Source organism: Manis javanica, chromosome 2, assembly GCF_040802235.1.
Source record: "Manis javanica isolate MJ-LG chromosome 2, MJ_LKY, whole genome shotgun sequence".
In the NCBI taxonomy this organism is placed as follows: domain Eukaryota; kingdom Metazoa; phylum Chordata; class Mammalia; order Pholidota; family Manidae; genus Manis; species Manis javanica.
In genome coordinates this window covers 187,893,363-187,914,507 of record NC_133157.1, presented here as the reverse complement: position 1 = coordinate 187,914,507, position 21,145 = coordinate 187,893,363, and the positions used below count along the sequence as shown (strand labels likewise).

The window sequence follows — 21,145 nt, the reverse complement described above, 5'->3', positions numbered from 1 at the left end:
CAACAGATTTGCTTTATATTTATAAACATATTCCTGGAACATACCCTTTCCAAATCATAAGAACATGATAAAACTTGTATACATTTTAAATTATAATTACATGGATTTTAAATCAACATTATTTATAAATATAAATGGTAAAACTTTATACCACTATATATACATTTAGAAGTAAAGCTTTTAAGTTTATATTTCCCCCCAAATATTTAACAGTTTTATCTTCCTACTATATTCATTTTGAACCATGAGGAAAAATAGTTGTACTGAAATTTGTCTACGTGACTGCACTATGCTCCTCACCCTTCCCTCCTAGTCCAATTTCTTACGAGGTCTTGGGATTTCAAACATGGTAACAAAATGGTACTTACTTATTATGGAAGTCTAACTTCCACTGCCTTCTCTACCAAATGAAGCCAACTACAGGCACACACCGATTATTTGTGTATTGGCATCTTCCAGCCATCCTGAGCACTACTTAAAGATGGAGTATTTAAACAGATCCATGATCATTAAAAGCAAAACAAAACAAAACAAGAAACAGTAGCTAACACTTATTAGCACTTTATAAAGTGGTGGAAGAAAATACATATACATTTGTAACCATAAATGACAACATCTATGCTGTCAATATACGTAAGGGATAAGTAGAAAGATGCTACTTATTGTGGAAAATGGAAAAAAGACCACTGTCCTCAAATGAAAAAGTTCACTCTGTTTATGAAAGAGAAAGAAAAAGAAAATGATAAAGAGAAGAAATTCATTTTAGTTAAGACATTTACAATCTCCTAATAGTATCTCATCTTCTTTCTTGCATAACTTTTCTGTTACTGTCACCTTTGTGATCAAAATACTCCCAGAACAGACATTTCTAATAACTACTTCAATAATTTTTAATGTTTATTTTACTTATACTCTCTGTATTTTCTTTAAATTAATGAAAATTCTTCAGTAAAAAATCAAACACCCACCTGCCCCCAAAAACAAAAGGAGAAATTTCATAGCTGATTTAACAAAAAGCTTCTCTATTGCTTTTAAAACAGCAGCCCGAGAATAGTTTAGCTTTTAATTATAATATTTTTTTATCCAAAATTCAATGTCTGGATTTTGAGAATCTGAATAGTTTTTAATATTCATAAAATTTCAAGTTTCTTAACTTATCAGCCTTATTATAAATATTAACCTGCATGTTTCATGTTTCTAAAATGTAACTGGGTAAATTAAACTGTTTAAATATTTTAAACAATTTAAAAAGGGGATCATAACTAAAGAAATTAAAGAAGTCTGGGCTTACATTTGCAAAGCTCTTCTAATATGGACATAAAATGAAAACTGAATTTTTTACTTTTATTATAAAATGTTTAAATTATGGATCACTTAACATGAAATCACCCAGTGTACTCAGTAATCTATTATCTATTTCCCCATTTACTTAGTTCTGTCTCATATTCAGAGCAATATTCAAACCCTAATAATTACTATGAAATTTACTCCAAACTTCCTTAAATTTGAAAAGCAGGGAAGAATATATAAATATTTACTTTCATCATAAATATGCCATTTTTGTATAGTACAGCATTTTAATTTATCTTAAAAGACTATGACAAATTATAGTCATTCTAAGGTATTGAGGGAAAATCATGACCTTGAATTTTGGAATAATATTACTAAGGTAAAAAAAGGTTTTTATATATCTTCACAACTTCTAACTCTCATTAAATTCCAGAAAGTTTAATAAAGAAACACTATACTGAATACTTAATATTGAATTTCAATTAATTAAAATTACTAAGAATGAGAAAGTTGGTGGTCAAAAACTCAATTGTACTGTAAGAGTTTTGTTTACAAAAACAAAAAAAACCTTAGCATCACATAGTAAAAATACTACTTAATATTCCAAAAACAGAAAACAACTTAGTGATTACATACTGAAAGTTGTCCAGATAAGAACTGTGGAACATCCCTTAACATGCCTGGACTCATGGGAGAGGTAACAGATATAGAAGGACGATCCATTTTCTGAGATTCAAATGAGCTAGAACCTGAAATGGTAATTATACATAAAGAATAATAATGAGGGTTCTTCATTAGTATTTAATAATATATGCCATATGTCTTTTAAATTATTTATTTAAAATGTTCATAAAATGTCATTACATTGATCATTTTCTTAGCCACAGTACCCCAAATGTTCTCAGAGCTTTCTTTGAAGCAGAAATACAGCTTAGGGGATCTCTTAAGACCAAGGGTGAATCATTTTCTGAGCCAATTATAGTAGAGACAGATCTCTAACTCAGGACCTAGTTACTTTGTTATGTGTACTAAATTTATATCTTATAATAACATAATAAGAAACTTTAAAAAGCAAAACCTAAAATCAATAAAGCAGCTTGAAGATGGGCTAAACTTGTAATGCTAAAAACATGGATGTGTGGATGTGAATCTGCAAGCCTTGAGATAAGAATGAACAGGAATAGTTTTTACAGTATTTATATGTAGAAAGAATGATGGCTTTATATAGTAAGAAATAAGCTGTTTTCTACATATTAAGTTTCAAGTAACAGGAAGATACTTAAGAACATATTCTTTAAACATCCAGGGATGATGGAACAATGACAGGTCATTTTGATTATGTAAACTTAAGAGTCATATGATAATTAAAACCACAAGAAGAGAATTAATTGAGGAATTAAGGACAGAGAGTTAAGAACTGCGCCTTGGAGAAACCTATTCTTCAACCTTTAGAATAAAGGACTGAATCTAATTGGACAAATGACATCTATCTCCACAGGAACAGTTTTAAAATTATAGATGAGGGGATTTTTAAATAGTTATAATAAGATAAAGGGTTAGATCCTGCTCACACAGTATCCGATTGATGTTATGTAAGTGAATAACAATTTAACCTACTTCCTAGGACTTTTGTAAGAAATAAATGTGATAATGTAGGTAGAACATCAAGCACAGTTCTAGGCACTCAATAAAATAGGAGCAATGATGATGATGATATCAGTATACATAATAATGGCCATTATATTTGTATTTATTTATTATGTTGTAGTTTATGTGATTCTGATGTCATTTTCAATAACGTGATTGAGCACCTGACCAAAGGTACTAATGAAATAGGTCATTTGACCATATTTTAAAGTATAGAACCATGCCATTCCAAAAGGATTGCACTACTCTGGTAAAGATTTTAAAGAAACATACACTCATAACTGTAATATAAAAGTCAAATATCTCTTTTAATAGTGTATTCTTAGTTATTGTGTGTAGAGATTCCGACCACTTCTTACCACCTTCATTGGTACCACCATGGTCTAAGTCACCAAACAAAATACGAAATACTAAAACAGTTCCCTCACTGGTCCCTCTGCTTTCACCCTTGAATCCATTTAAACTATTTTCAACATAGTAACCAGATTTTAAAACATAAATCCCTCCTCAAAGCCATCGTCTGCGGCTACTGATTTCCCTCAGAGTAAAGGCCAAAGTCTTCTCAGTAGCTTATAAAGTCTATGCAGTTTGGCTCTCCGCCACTCCCGTATCCTCCTTCCCACCCTTCTCCCCTGCACTGGCCTCCTTGCTTTTCCTTAAACGCATCTTAGGCTTTCCTGCCTTAGAGCCACTCCACAGTCTGGTCTCTGCACCTGCAAAGCTTTCCCCCAGACAGCTACTCTTCCAAATCTTTGCTCCAATCTTTTCCTTCTCAATACGGTCTTTACTGATCAACAGTTTGAACTGCAAGTGTCCTCCTCTCTTCTATTACAGTAGCCCTTACTCTCGATCAATCAAGAAACATAGATAGTTCATTGAAAAAAAAACATTTAACATCTGAAATTGCACTCAAACACAAGTAATAAAAAGTATTTATGTATTTAACATTAAACTTATATGTCTATGTTCCATTACTACTCAGATGTTAAATTAGAACTACTATCCCATTTTCTAAAAATATTAATTAGAATATATATAATTATTCACTAGATTGTCCCAAGCATTTCCCCCACTTATTGAAGGTTAGGTTACAAAGTAATATATAATTAAATGAGGGGAAATTATGAGGGGGGGTAATTTTGGGAGCAATGTGTATGTTCATTATTTTTTACTGTGATGATAGTTTCATCTGTAAGTCAAAACTTAGCTCTTTGTATTCTTTAAATATGTACAGATTTTTGTATATGTCTTAATAAAGGTATCCAAAAATACATGGTAGTTACACAGTGCGGCTTAAAAAAGCATCTAAAATACTATAGAATTTTATACTTTTTCCTACAATGTCATGAAATAATACTAAAATTTGCATCTTTATCTAAGTATATAATTGATAACAAGATTATTATATTTCTTACTTCATATTAATAGATAAAATACTTCTTGAACCCTGATGAACAGCATTAGTAATATTTCTTCTAGAACAAATGAAACTTACTAGATTCCAGTTGTACATGTGTGCTATCAGGTATTCTAGGTATATCTCTGAAATGATAGGAAAAGAAAACAAGACATTGGTTCAACAATTAATGCAATTGCTATTTGGATCATTATTGACCTAAATTATAACAGGACAGTTATGAAATGACAAAACTGTACATGATAGTGGTATTATATAAATAAGAAAAGAACAAGCCATAGCTTTTTATTGCTAACAAAAATATTCTGAGCTAACCCCAACTACTTAAAATAAATAATTCATATGCATTTATAGCAGATTTGTAAAAACATACACTTTATTTACTATGTGCCTCACTATGCAATTACCCATTCTAATACATGTTTTATGATACATAATTCTATTATACTCTTATTTTTACCTGTTGTTCTAAATCTGAAATGCAAATAAAATATCAACAGAAGAAAAATTTTTAAATCCAGATTTTGATTGAAATTTTTAAAATGTAATAAATCCATTGAAAAAAAAACGCAAACGTTACTTTCAGGACTTACAAAATTCCCTTGTAACTTCATTTATACCAAAACTATGTACATTGTTCTTTAAGATTTTCCAGGAAGGGTAGGCATTAATGGTTAAGATCATTCAAAAAGTTACATACAAGAATAGTTAAAATATTAAACAAAATTATGATTAGAAGATCCTTCATACTAATAACTATATTTGACTAATACACTAATCTGATACACTGCAGTTTTACCATATTACAAAAACTATGAAAAGACAAAATGAAAAACATACAATTTTATGTGCCAGATTCATTACTTTGAAAGGAATATTTTAATAAAACTAAGTTACCAACTTAAGTCATTTTCTCTTTTCATTTCCGGAAAGAGATCAAAATAATACTGTCTGATCATTTCCTACACAAATGAGTGAAAACTGGGCTTTAGTATTCTACAACAAAGTAGAGTCCCTGTAGCCTATACCCTCAAATATTCTTACTCCAGACATGCATGTAATAATTTGCTATTAGTTTATATTTTTCTATTGCTTTTATTTAGTTTTATATTTAGTTTTATATTATTTAGTTTTATATATCTTTTATATTGGCTTAGAATATAAGCTTCTATAGAGGAAACACTGCTGTGATTATTTATGAGTAATTCTCATAATACAGACAAAAAGAATTATAGTTATTGCCAACCTTTGGGAATTGTTCATTAAATCCACAGGTAACAAATTGCAGACATCAAAGAGTAGTTGTTGCTTGTTTATTTTTGTTTGTTTCCTTAAAGATTATGTTTTTCCTTAAATGTTCTATCGACAAGTAGCATGTTCTTATGCCCTTCCTTTCCCATATTGAAATCTCCATTTTGAAAAAATATGTAAAATTCGCTGACTGTCATTTTTACCATGGAGAGGTTCATAGTCCACGAAACTTCTTTTAAAACTTATCTTTACTACAGTCCCCTTCTCGTACTAATGTCCCCATCTATTAAGCTGCTAAGATAATAAAAATAATAAACACTAAATATTTCTTTTTCTATACTTAACTATATATTCTAACATATTTAAATAAAGAGAGTCATGATTTTTGGGTGAGGTGCTTTTAGTGGAGAAGGAGAAAAACATTTCCCTGAAAATAATTTATTTTTACAATCAGACTTTTTTGGATCACACATTACAAATTATTTAATAGTAGTCAACTTTATGCATATATAAAGTACTCAAACCAACTCACCCAATAGGTCTTGAAACAACAAGCTCCACTTGTGGTTCAGGTTTGGATTCAAAAATGATATTATATACTTCTTCAAATGTGGCTCCTTGCAATAACCTTCCATTCCATTCCAACACTTCATCACCTATAGCATATACATCAGTAATGATAATCTTAGAAGAAACAGTAATCCTGTAAAATATACTCAAAACAAGAACAATCTTCAACAGCAACAAACTCCATAGCATAAAATCACCATTATGGAATGAGATGCATTTTAAGAACAGCATCAGATGCAAAAAATATGATGACTAGGGTGATTAATATATTTTACCCAAAAGGGCAGGGGCCAAAGGGAAAAACTTACAAATAAAAGTTCTCTCTGTGATTTCTGAATAGAAATTCTAATTCTAGAAACAATCACCAGCAGTTGCCTCTTTGAAGGTTTTATGACACTGTATTGTGGGTTTCTCAATATATATGCAACTGAGCATCTTGTCTAAACTCTCTTGTAAAAAGCTTAATATTAGCATCTTATTGAAACCTCTCCAAGGCATGCAAGGATCTCTCCAATAGTATCCATTACCAAAGAGATAAAGAGTAACACATTTTAGGAAATATGTATTTATCCATGAAGTTTTGTTCCTTAAGTTGTTAGGATTTTTTCAAAAGAAAAATGAAAACTTATGCGAAACAAAATAATACTAGATATAAAATGGGAATATCTATCACAAAGAAATAAGATCATAAATATAAAAATCTTTTTATCTAATGTAACTCAAGAAATAATAATTACAACTTTCTATCAATAAGTAAAGATTTATATTTAAGTTCAATGAACTCTTTGTTACCGTTCAAATCACTTCTAAATGAGAATAACTTTTTTATAACTACTCAAGTTAACAGTTTAAATGTAAATAATCAAAGACAGAAACTTACCTGGTCTAAGATGTCCTACAGTATCAGCTAAACTTCCTTTTTTTACTTTGGTAATAAATGCACAGAGCCGACCTGATTCAGTCATCTTTCCTCCTACAACCTGTTTAAAAGAGGAAAATGTTAAAACAAGCGTATTGTTCAAATGAACATAGCTGAAGATTCAAGTAAAAAATAACTAGACAATGTGCAGCCTTTAAAACTATAATTTAATATACTAAAAATAATTTTTAAAATAATACAGTGTTATTATTAGGAACTGAGTACATATCCCAAGAACAGACTCATTTTACATATTCCAAATGTTTTACAATTTAATTCACTATTTCTTCAAAATATTATTTACCTTAGAAACGATTTAACAATTTGTAAATTACAGACTTCTGACTTTTGTCATTTCTAAAAACATGTATTATAGTACTACATAATTACAGTAACATTTCTAGTTACAGATTTCAAGTATTATAATCATATACTTTTTTTGCCTTTACTATAATTATGATAACCTGCCAAAATCTCATTAGTTACTAATCTTTTAGTCACATTGATAATGTGCATCATGAGAGATTTTTCCTGAGAAAATTACAAAATTTACTTAATTTCATCTGAATTAATATAAATTCTAAACCATTTGCATCCCAGTTTTTCTATTTTTATGTTTCTATTAATCTTAATCTCTTAGAAAAAGAGAAAACAAATGTTAGCTATAATATTGTATCTGTAAGACTGGTACCTCACAGACCTAATACTTTGATTCTGATCAGTTACCATTCAATTACTATATCAACTTTACAGCGAGTTAAGAAAATAATAGTAATTTCTTGACTAAAATGGTTTTTTCCTCTTTTAAATTGTGTGAAAGATATTTTAATTTTAAAAATTGTTGATAGATCTTATTTTTTGTATTTATTCCAGAATTGCAGTGAATTATACTCAACTGTAGTTCAGTTAATATTAACTAGTTATTCCACAGTTTGATTCTGAAAATTAAATATGTAGATACTATAGGCTGACATCCCTATATTAATATTAAAAAAAACTTTCATAGCTTAATATATTTCAATAATAGTAATTATTCATACTGGCTATTATTATTATTGAAATCTTACACAGATCCATACTGGCTAAATGTTTGTATGTTGCTTTACTTAGTCTTATTACAACTCAGTACATGATATTATCTCCATTGCACAGGTGAGGAATGAAGCTAAGAGTTTAATTGCTCTAGTTAGTAATTCCTGTAACTAGAATTCAAGTCAAGACTTCCTAACCTTTATTGTACTAAAATACTATACTGGGTAGATCTGGACTTAAATCTCACCTTCATCACCATCTTTGTGACAGTAAATTACAACATTTCTCTAAGCCTATTTCTCATCTGTTGTGTTAAATAAGATGGTAGATATAAAATACTCACATGAGTGGCAATGACATGTCAGACACCCAATAAATGTTAGTTGCCCAGTTCTGCTTACAACCAAAGTTTTCTAATATTACTCACTATATTTACAGGACAACTTCTATGGCAGGGGTTTACCTTAAAACATTTCCTCTTTTCTCATTTCAGTTTTTAATTCACCATAGAGGTACACACTACACACACACACTCACACACACAAAACAGAGTTCTAATTGGTATACTTACCAATGTCTGGAATTTTTGCAGTAAAATATAAATCAATATTTATATTAATTCCCCTAACAAGTATTTTTGTATATACAGACTTCAAACAGGATTCTCTTTCACATACACAAATACACACACACATTTTGCTATATTAATACAAAGACTATGTACCTATGTAATACATATATTACATTTCCAAAATTTGCATATTTAGCAGTTGAATAAAGCTATCAGTTTAGTATAATATAAATACAGATACAGACTTAAAGGACAAACTGTATATATAAAATAAGTTTGAGCAATGTATTTAGAATTCAAGTATATAACTCAAGTTATAGTTTCCAAAATTATATATACAAGTATCATTGTAGAACGATGGCAACTTCTTAAATAGTATTTGGAAACTGAAAAAGTTTTGATTAATGAACACAAATATTTGGAGACTCTTTAAGATGATACAAGTAAAAAGAGTTACTATGTCTTGTTTTCTGATGAACCTGTAAAGTAGTAGAGAGCCAAAATCCCATATATTTGATCATATACCTTCAGGCCAAGCATTGCTCCTGAATCTCGAGGTACGCTGCCATCTTTCAGACGCTTATTTAATAAAATGCGACCAATTAAACGATCTCCATCTTTAGACGGCTGCCACGTCACAGGGTGCTGACATATTGCATTAACAACAACAACAAAAATTAATGCTCTTTTATTAGAAATGACTCCTTCTACAATCTCTACAAACTTTAGATTTTCAAAGTGTTATGATTACACAAATCTGTTTGCCTTTAGAATATTGATCAAAAGGGCTTATTATATTATGCTAATAACCGCGATTTTATAATCTCGAATTTTTTCACAATCTAATCACTTCAAGTTTTTACAATGCCCTGACACAATACTGCAGTTATATTGTGCTACAAAATATGAGAAATCTTGAAAATATATGCAAACTCTATCTACACACTCAAGATTAAAAATTCACAAGCAGAAGAGATAGATGGAAATTCCATGTAATTGAATTTTAAAATGAGAATTTAATCTTCAAAGACTTTTGGAAGACTTTGAAAGACTTTATTAAGTGTCTTTCATTAAAAGTTAAAAGGTCAAATTATACTAAAATATGAAATTTGAACCTATGATGGGGGCTTTCTGAAATAGGTTTCTATGTCAAAATATAAAAATAACACAAACCCCAGTAACTTTCCAATTAAATATGCGTAAGAGAAATAGGCCTAATTCAAAGGTGAGGCTCAATTGTATTTCTCACTTTTTGGAGGTTCATTGATTCTTTGAGGTCTTTGATCTATTTAGTAAATTAATTTTACTAGATAATTCAATGGTATCCATTGTTAAATAACTTGAAAATGTTAGGAGTTAACTCTTTTTCAGGCCAGAACCATGCCCTTTATAAATCATGATGCAATTCCTTAACAAATTACATGTCAAACAACAAAGCAAAATGACTTGTGTAATCAGAGCCTCACAGTTATCAAAAGGTAGCATGCACATCTTCATGCAAAATTTAACAGGCAAAAGACAAGTTCCACTCAATCACGTCTATATGGTAAAAAGACTTCAAAAGTCTCACTATACTAAAAGCAAAAATAATAAATGACAAAGCAGATGGCAATGACTCTGTTAATTAATACTACATTAAAATGCTATGACAATAAAACAAAAGAGCAAAATGACAGTGAAAGGGAAAAAAGAAAAACAACTTTTTCTGTGCAAACAGACCCAATTATCTCCCTTTTGCCTGGGAGTCAAACTATTAATAATTTAATTTCATCCCAAGGAAAATAAATGCAAGCAATCAAATAAGCCAATCCAAAAATTCTTTACGTTTGTGTTTTATATTAACGTTACAAAGTTCTCTCATGCAACCATAGACAAAACATTCCTTTGTTCCTAATTTTTTATTTCATTTACGTATTTTTTGGTATGCCGTCAAACAACAAAAACAGCAAAGCAAGCAAGAAATATTTTGGTTTGTTTGTTTAGGTTTTGTTTTTCTTTTCTGCACCTTAAGAAATGCTACATTCACCCTTGATATGCCCTGTTCTTTTATTATGTTCTGTTTAAATGAGTGACAAAGAGCAAACAAAGACCAAATGAGCAGGTTAAAAGGCAGGCTCCACAATCTCAGTACCTTATCACTATGGCTATGCTCCTCGTTAAGGGTTGTGCTACTACACGTATCTACCCCAGAGTCCTTAATCTGAGGCTCAGACCATTCCAAATCCTCTTCCAAAGAGTGGCCACCAAAGTACATCATTTTCTTTTGTCTCTCAGACCTGGTGTTAGAGTCCGACAAAACTGCCTGCTCACTAGTTTTTCTTTTTCCCTTTTGACTGTCCCCTACAGGTGTGGGATAAAAAAAAAAATACAAAAAAGAAAACATGCAAAAGTGTAAATAAAAAAAGGAAAAGTGAAATGATAACGAAAATTAAATAGTAAGGCTCCACATGTCTCACCAAAGACATTGGGGATGCCTCACTGCTATGCCAAGACGTGTGGTCCAACCAGTTGTGATCCACGTCTCCTGTGAGAGTCAGACAGACAGAAGAGTGCGGTAAAGGAGACGGCGAAAAAAAGGACAGACAGAGACATTATAAACATTTTGGCTGTGTGATCCTGTCTGGTTTCAAGAACTTTGTCTGTAGACTCACTATATATATGAAGAGAAAGCTAAAATTCCAAATGAGTAAAATTTATAGAATGTAGAATATAAAGTTTATGTACTCTAGACAGATCCTATGGAAGAAAAGTCCTGCAAGAAGGGAAAAGGCCAATAGTAAACAGGAATAGAAATGAAAAAAATTACATTTTCTGAAAAAGAAAAAGATTATCATATATGTCTTTTACACTATTTTTTTCATGCCGGCCTACAGACATGAGTTTGTGTTTAAAGATGAAGGAACATTTAAAAAATTAAACAGTGGTTTGCAATAACCACTGTAACAAAAAGCCAACCAATTAAATGTTGTTCCTGGAATGTAGTAGTATATTCTTTATAATGCTGAAACCTCCTAAAAAATTTGGGTGATTAAAAAAAAAACTCAGTTACAGAAAGACTAATTTTGTATGAAATGACAAAAACAGATTCACTAATTTCTATTAGTAAAAATAAAATAAGCTTTTACCTAAGTGTCATGGATTTAATATTACTCTGAAACAATTTTTCTACTTTTTTTCAGAAATTGCATTCTCATAAAAATTAAGCTCTCTTTTAAAATAATTTTGTCAGACAATTTATGCAGTTGGCAACTAAGAATGAAAGCCCATTTCCCAAACTTGTGTTCCTTATTTGCCTTACATGAGAAAGAATCTCTTTCTTAGTCTTTATGTGCACATACATCTCTCAAAGCTTTATTTGTGTTTTCATTTATTTAAAACTATTTATTAAACACCTTCCATTTGCTATGCATTGTGCTAGGCTCTAGTATGAGTAAAACAATGAGACATACAACAGAGTGGAAATAAACAAAATAAATAATCAGGGTCATACAGGAGGGTACACTATGAAAGACTATAATAAGTACAAAAGGCAGAACTCTCAAAATACTATCAGAGAGTATAATAAGATCTAACTTGGATTTTGGGGTCAGCAACACCTCTAAAGTAGTGATGTTTAAGATGAGAACTGAAATATGTGACTTAAAGGATAAGTAAGAAGATAGGCAGATGGAATGTGTTGGAAAGAGCATTGCAGGAAGAAACACCAAGGTACTTACTATAAAAGAACTGACGGAATATTCATGTCTGAACCAAAAAGAATGAGGGAAAATATAGAGCTAAATAAGGTGAGGCAGCATAAACCAGCTTAGAGAGGCCTTTTTATGCCATATTCAAGTTACTAATTTCATTCATTGAAGAATTTTAAGCAATATAGTGACATGAACTGATTTACATATTTAAAAGATGAATGTAAGTACTAAATAGAGATTTAGTTGGAAGACACCAAGAGTTAAAAGCTATTTGTTACAATCCATGGGATAGGTAATTATGGCATGAACAAAGGTGATGGCAATAGACATGATAAGCAAAGAAAATTGAGAGATTTCTGGAGATAGAAATAAGAGAGCTAAGAAAGACTAAAGAGTCAATGATAACTTCTAGGCTGCCAGAATTAATAACTGAATGGAAGGGAAAACCACTTATGAGATGGAGAAAAATAGAGGAACAACACTTTTTATGAGGAAGGGGGTAGAAAGGAATTACTCAGTTTCATAGAATCTTAGATGTCATTGACTGTAAGATTCATAGAAATTAAAATGATAAAAAACATGCACCTTAGAATTAATTACAGTGATTGATTTGGGATATATTTATCAATATACCTATAAGTCATTCAAGTGGGTATATAAGAAATCAATTGGTTAAGCTGTAATTAAGAATCAAAGTCTGACAGAGAGAGGTAAATACCATATGCTTTCACTTATAAGTGGAATCTAAAAAATAAAACAAGCAAACAAACAAAACATAAACAACTCACAGATACTGAGAACAAACTGATGACTGCCAGAGGGGAGAAGGGTAAGGGGATAAACAAAATAGGGGAAGGTGATCCCGAGCTGGAGACATAAATCAGGAATTATTAGCATACAGATAGGAGTAGGTGGATCATTTAGGAACAGAGGGTAAAGTAAGATATGAAAAGGACTCAGATTGAATTCTAACATTTAGGGTTTGATTTGCAAGAAAAAGAGACAGACTGATGAAGGAGAATGAAGAAATGAAAAGGAGGAGGAAGAGATGGAGATCTCCAAACCAAATAGAAGAGCTTCCTAAACAGGAGAAGAAATCAACTACAGCATGATTTCTACACATCAGGTAAGATACGAAACTGAAAAGTATGCAATTGATTTGGCAACACAAAGATCAGGAAGGATATTAGAAAAAGCACTTTGTTAGAATGATGAAAATTAAAATCTGATTGAAGTAACTGAAGTCAAAGAAGATGAGGAAGTACAAAAATTGTATGTAGTGAAATCCCCAAAAGACTATAATCAGAATCACTTGGGAACTTGCTAGAAATGCATCAATTCTTGGTCACAAACCCTAGACTTAATTAATCAGAAATTCTGTAGATGATGTCTAGAAAACTGTGTTTTAACAAGACCACCATGTGATTGAGAACTCCTGGATGCAATTATTTTAAGTTTATTTGTGTAGGATGATGAACTTGTGCTAATACACACAAAATTTAACTTGTAGGGAAACAAAAAACAAAAAAAACACCTTCTTTTATTTCTGAACTTGAGAAGTACTTCCCAATCTTTTTCATGACACAAATTGACGAGTATTATTTTATGACTACCCAAAAAACTGAGACTATTTTATCTCAGAAATAGTATAACCCATTCAAGATAATCTATTGTCCCACAACAAAACATTGACAAAACTCTGAATTGGATTAAATATAATGTGAAGACTGTAAATGAAAATTCTTGGCTGGTTTATGTGAAGGTATGAGAACTCAGCTTTCGATCTCTCTTCTCCCTCTATGCCTGCAGCTTACCAAAAAAAGCAGAAATATAGGTCTTTCCTCTGTAAATAAAGGAAAAAAGCTGTTTAGCCATCTGAAGTTCATGCAAAAAAAGAATTTTTGTCAGTTTGACTGATGAAGAGCAGCCATATGTGGTAGGCACCAGTAAATATTTGTACATAAAAATTAGTATTACTATAAAAATTAAATACAGTAATCAATGTAGATCATACAGAAAATAGTCCTAAACTACTAAGACTATTAGTAGTTAGATAATACTGCTTTTCATTTAATATTCTTATTTTGTATAGCTTCAAAGGGCAGAACTAGGATAATAAAATATCATTTCTTTAGAAGCAGTACAAAAAATTGTATTTCTGGGCTTTCCAGTTCCAGAACAGGAAAGAGAAGATACAAAAGAGAATCAAATGGAAATTTTAGTGAAAAATAAATGAAATTTAAAAAGGAAATGGCTGTGGTTTATTGCAGAATGGAGAGGAGAAAACAACTCGGTGAACTTGACAATAGAACAGAAAATATCCAATTTGAAAACAGAGAGAATACAGACTAAAGAATAAAATAAAATAAACAGAGCTTTCAAGGCTTGTGGGACTGTAACAAAAGATCTAAGATTCATTCATATCATTGTAGTCCCAGGAGAGAAGATAGGGTTGAAAATGTATTTGAAAAAAAAAATGACCTAAAACTTCCCAAATTTGCAAAACACATAAGTTTACTGATTCAAGAAGCTACATAAATCCAAAATAAGAAATATAAAAGAAATCTGTGCCAAGAAACCTCATAACCAAACTAAAATCTAAAGACAAACTGTCTTCAAAGCAGCAAGAAAGAAACACCTTACCTAAAGGGAAAACAATTCAAATGACAGTGGATTTCTCTCAGAAACTTTAGGAGCCAGAAGGAAGTGGCATAATATTTTTCAATTGCTGAAATAAAAGTAGAGTCAACCCTGAATTCTAAATATGATAAATTATCTTTCAGGAATTAATGAGAAATAAACACATTCTCAAACAAAAGAAAAACTAACAGAATTTGTCACCAGCAGAAATGCACTAAAAGAATGGCTAAAGGAAGTTTTGGAAACAAAAAACAAAAAGAAGAAATCTGGAAATATCAAGGAAGAGTAAAGAATGTGATAAGCTAAAATATGAGTAAATACAATAGACTTGAGTTTTCTTCTTAAGTTTTCTAAATTATGTTTGATGACTGAAGCAAAAACTATACATTGACTGATGTGTTTTTCAACATATATAGCTGTGTTTAAGACAATTACCTTATAAATAGGAAAAGGGTAAAGGAACTTGAAGTATGTAAGGTTTCTACATTCCACTCTAGTAAAATATCAACACCAGTAGGATGTGATAAACGGTGCAAATGTAATATGGTACCATGTGCAAATGTAATATGGTACCTAGAGCAACCACTAAAAAAACGCTTTGCAAGGAAATGTACTCAGAAATACTACAGATGATTATTGTCTAACTCCATACACAAAAGTAAACTAGAAATGGATCAAAGACCTGAATGTAAGTCAAGAAACCATAAAACTCTTACAAGAAAACATATGCAAAAATCTCTTGAACATAAGTATGAACAATTTTTTCCTGTACACATTTCCTCAAGCAAGGAAAACAAAATAAAAAATGAACAAGTGGGACTACATCAAACTAAAAACTTCTGTACAGCAAAGGACACCATCAGGAGAACAAAAAGGCATTGACAGTATGGGAAACTATTAGTAAATGACTCATCTAATAAAGGGTTAACACCCAAAATACATAAAGAACTCATACACCTCAACACCCAAAAATATAACCTGATTAAAAAGCAGATGGAGGACCTGAACAAACATTTCTCCAAAGAAGAAGTACAGATGGCCAACAAGCACATGAAAAGATGCTCCACATGGCTAATCATCAAGAAAATGCAAATCAAAACCACAATGAGATAACACGTCACACCATTAGAATGGCCACTATACAAAAAACAAGAAATGACCAGTGTTGACAAGGATGTGGAGAAATAGAATTCTCCTACACTGTTGGTGGGAATGTAAATTGGTGCAGCCACTGTGGAAAGCAGTATGGAAGTTCCTCAAAAAACTAAAATTAGAAATACCATTTGATCTAGTAATTCCACTTCTAGAAATTTACCCCAAGAAAACAAAAATCCCTGATTTGAAAAGATGTATGCACCTTTTTGTTTACTGCTGCATTATTTACAGTATGGAAGCAACCTAAGTGTCCATCAACAGATGAATGGATAAAGAAGATGTGGTACATATACACAATGTAGTATTATTCAGCCATAAAAAGAAGAGAAATCCTGCCATTTGCAACAACATGGATGGATCTCAAGGGTATTATGTTCAGTGAAATAAGCCAGGTGGAGAAAGACAAATACCATATGATTTCACTTATTTGTGGAATATAAAAAGCAAAGCAAAACAGAAGGAACAAAAAAGCAGGACTCACAGACACTGAGAAGTGACTAGTGGTTCCCAAGGGAAAGGGGTTGGGAGGAGTGGGTGGGAGTATAAAGGGGAACAAAAATTCTCAACCATAATATAAGATGGTTGCAGGATGGTAGTACAGCATGGAAAATATAGTCAGTGATTCTATAACATCTTTTTATGTTGATGGGTAGTAACCACACTAGAGTGGGATAAGATTTAATAATATGGATAACTGCTGAACCATTGTGTTGTACATTTTAAACCAATATAAGATTGTACATCAATAATGCTTGCATAAAAAATGTAAAAAACACTATAGATGAATCAAAATTAAATTCTGAAGTGTTCAAATAAGCCATTGGAAGGCAAGAAAAAGAAAACAAATTTAAAAATGGAAGGAATAACAGAAAACAAAAAAAATTACAAACAAAAAATGAAGACCAATATCCCTCAAGAATGAAGACACAGAAATACTTAAAAAGATATTAGCAAATAGAATTCAACAATATGTGAAAAGAATTATACACTCTGACCAAATGGGTGTATAATTCTTAAATGCTGGAATGCAAGGCTGGTTGAATATTGAAAATCAGTGTAACCTATTATATACACCAATTAAAGGAGAAAAGTCACATGATCCTGTTCACTGATACAGAAAATACACTCATGATAATTTTAAAAACCTCTCAGAAAACAAGAAATAGAGAATAACTCACTCAAATAAATAAAGGACATCATTCAAAATAAAGGATATTAACAAAAACCAATAGGTATGATTATATTTAATGGTAAAAGGTTGAATGCTTTAAATGAAGAGAAATTTTACCAAAAAGATTATCTTTATTTGAAAAATGGAAACAACCAAAATGTCTTTCAATAGGCAATGGCTAAATCAACTGTGGTATATCCATACCCTAGAATACTACTAAGTAATAAAAAGGAAAAAAACTACTAATAGATACATCATGGATGGACTTCAAGGGTAACATGCTGAATAGAAAAAAAAAAATCACAAAATATCACATTCTATATGATACATTCATATAACATTCTCCAAATAATAGAATTATAGTGATGGAGAGTAAATTAGTGGTTAGCAGAAGTTAGGAATAAGGGACGAGTGAGTGGAGGAGGAAAGAGTTATAACAAAGGGGTAGCATACGGAAGATCTTTGTATAGTAGTTCTCTATCTTTATAATAGTGGCAGTTATATGAATCCATATAACAGTAAGATATCATGGAACTATATAAACATATTATTCCAATGTCAATTTTCTGGTTTTTATATTGCACTAGTTATATAAGATGCAATAACTGGGGAAATTAGATGAAGTGCACATGGGATCTTTCTGTATTATCTCTGCAACTTCCTGCAAATCTGTAATTTCAAGATTAAAAATAATGTGTTGCTGCCTTCACAGGTAGTAATCACCCCATTGCTGAAGTGTCCAAAGAAAAGGCTAGAATATCACTTGTCAGCATATGTAGAGAAGGATCAATGCTTCAGTTAGGAAGTTACACTGAAAGTGCACTAAATCCTATGTAATTCTGATATCCAATGATTCTGTTAGTGCAAGTTAAGGACACTTAATATGAAACTTGGTCAAAAATAGTAATCAAAAGATTCTTTTTTTAAGCTAAGATGTTTTTCCTTCACTTACATTTACTGTAATGTATAAACTAACCCAGTAGTGTGTGTTTTCATGTATGTGTGCTCAACACACACAGAAAAAAAAAAATTCAAATATTCTAACATTTTTTTGTACAATCATTAAATGAATTCAAGAGTTTATTAACTGTTTTATGTCATTGTTTTTATTACTTTAGGACAATAGAGGTTTTGCAATTAAATCACAACTATAAAAAGATACTCTTCACTGTCCCCATTTTTAAGTTAACCATGTTTATAATGTCAGAGCACACTGTGACAAAGAGAGCTTTATAGCTAGAGCCACAAAGCTTATGTTAAAATATTGGCTCCACTGCTTATTAATTTTATGATTTGGGCAAATCACATAATTAGGCCTCATTTACTCATCTGTATAAAATGAGATTACTTGTGATACTTTACATATTGTTAAAAGGTTTAAGTAAGATAATGGTCATGAAAGGTCTTTGCAAATTATAGAGTCATCCCAATGTTGATGGTATCATCATCTTCATCATTATTAAAATAACATAGTCATAACTTTCATTCTAAAGAGATAGGGAAAATTTACTTATGACCTTTTTATTTTTCCTGTCATTTTACCTTCTTCGACTTGTGAGGCTATGTATGTTGGCATTTCCCAAAATGGGACACTGATTCTGCAAAATATTAAGAGGCTGAGTGATATAAAGGTCCTCTAGTCAAATAAGTTTGGAAAACTCTGGATTAAATGCTATTAGATTTCTCAAGTGCAGAATTTTTCATATAGTAATGACAATATGCTTCTTTACAAGAATTATATAACATAGAATTTCTACAAACTTACTTGGAACACTAACGTTTCCCACAGGAAAAGTGTTCCAGGAACTGTACTTAAGACACAATGCTGAAATCTTCCTGGAAGGTCATTTTTCCTCCTAAGATAGACATTAAAGCTAATAATAAGGCTTAAGTCTTTTCTCCACCAAAATGTTCAGTAGTAAAGGAGACTCAAGGTCCAAGTAAAATAAAAAAGGTTATGCAGAGAGAATATTATGTACAGCAATGGTTCTCAAACTATGTTCCAATAGTCTGGAACACAGTTGGAGGGTATGTGGAGACCTGATTCTAAGGTGGTACCCATAATTTCCACTTCATGGTGTTCATGCCTTTGTACAGGACCTGGGATTTATTCCTAATCAAGATAGTGGGATAGCAAGGTGAATGTTTGTCACTCACATGATATCGTTAATAAGACTGCCTAGCTAGTCAACTTGCTCTTGCAAATCTTTTGCTAGTTTGACAAAGCAGCCATGATGAGAAGTCCACATGTAAAGGAATACCAGGCGATCTCTAGGAAATGTGGATACCATCTAGGAACTTTGGGTGACATCCAGTCACAAAGAAATGAATTCTGCCAACAATCTCACTGAACTTGGAATCTGATTCTTCCCTAGTCGAACCCCCAGATAAGAAAGAGCCCAGCCAACACTTTGATTGTAGCTCTGAAACTAAGCAGAGTACCTACCCAAGCCATGCTGTGACTACTAAACAATAGAAATTGTGAAACAGTAAATCTGTAGACATTCTTCAAAGCAGCAGATTTTTAAAGATAGAAACCAAAACACAGAAGTCAGTAGATCTAAAAGGCCAGATAGAACCTTAGGCCATGTCTCAACCTCCAAAACCAAACCAAGGCTACCCAAAATAATAGCATTTGAAATAGGGTGATAAAACATTATGCATAATTAGCTTATGTTTTTAAAAAACCCTGCTCTATTGGTATTACCACTATATTCTTCTTAATAACATCTAATTGATTAAATGATTGTATATATTACATATATTATAATTCATTTTAGTAATTACAGTGTGAAACTGTTTTAGGTTCAGTGAGTACAAAAAGAACCTCACCAAAAAAAATCACATTCTAGAAAGGTAGATAGGTAAAATATACAACATAGCATAGCATAGTATACATACCTTAATGTAATATACACCCATACTATCTTATTTTATTACATCAAAGTCACTATCAATTATAATATGTGCATTATTTTATATGTCACTAAAAAGGAAAAACTGCTGCCATTAAACAGTGACAAGCTTTTGATGGTAAGAAGTATCCCTACTTCCAAAATGCTATCATGTGAAAACAATCTGCTTCTTAGGATAAAAAAATTATGGCATTTCATGAAAAAGAAATAGATTTTTCAGAAAGGGGACAGATACTTAGGAAATGCTTCAAAATGAAGGGATATTTAAACTGTACCTTGAAAGATGCTGTAAAATTTTTCTTACTAGAGGATTTTATTTTCTTAGAGGAAAACAACATGAATATTCCTGGCAGAGAAAAAAGCCTTTATGAAATTATCACTGCCAATGAATGTACATGATATGTTTGGGAAATGGTACATAGTAGAATATTAGCAAACAACCTTTCCCTGGATCTGTAATTGCTATTATTTCATGACCTGATTCTCAAACACTATGTTGTAACACAGTAATAAAATACCAGAAGTGATGCTATTACTGATAAAGTAACATAGTTTACAAATTATATAATTTTAGGATAGAGTATGTTTTAAATTGGAATAAAGTCTACTTTGCATCTATGCTAATATCAATCTCAGTTTATTAAATAAAAAGGAAAGAAGAGGTGTAAAGCTACTACAATAAAGTAGAAATTGCCCATATCTCTAGGAAAGGAATATGACCTATGAATTATGTATCATACTATAAAGAAGAGCTGGGATTATTGATCTCTATTATTAATTTATATAACTTCATCAGATGTGAGACAACATTGTTTTAATATATTACCAAGAGAGAAAAATAAAATGCTGCCAATTATGTTCTAATTTCAGAGATAATA

General features: G+C 31.1%; 2 protein-coding genes across 38 annotated transcripts in view; one reads left to right on the top strand and one right to left on the bottom strand.

Annotated features, from left to right (window-relative positions):
* The window catches only part of RIMS2 (regulating synaptic membrane exocytosis 2), a 570,663-nt gene that overhangs the window by 255,422 nt on the left and 294,096 nt on the right, over positions 1-21,145 (bottom strand). For 23 of the 37 annotated variants that reach the window (XM_073229945.1, XM_073229932.1, XM_073229927.1 and 20 more), the window contains 6 exons: positions 11,154-11,221; positions 9,223-9,342; positions 7,056-7,155; positions 6,138-6,261; positions 4,433-4,479; positions 1,927-2,039 (listed from right to left, as the gene is read on the bottom strand). In XM_073229945.1, coding sequence (XP_073086046.1) covers positions 1,927-2,039; positions 4,433-4,479; positions 6,138-6,261; positions 7,056-7,155; positions 9,223-9,342; positions 11,154-11,221 — 572 coding nt within the window. Of the gene's footprint in view, positions 1-1,926; positions 2,040-4,432; positions 4,480-6,137; positions 6,262-7,055; positions 7,156-9,222; positions 9,343-10,828; positions 11,038-11,153; positions 11,222-21,145 lie in introns of all 37 variants that reach the window. The other 14 variants (XM_073229921.1, XM_073229922.1, XM_073229923.1 and 11 more) reach the window with 1 other exon arrangement.
* The window catches only part of DPYS (dihydropyrimidinase), a 461,295-nt gene that overhangs the window by 431,214 nt on the left and 8,936 nt on the right, over positions 1-21,145 (top strand). The gene's annotated exons all lie outside the window — the stretch shown is intronic.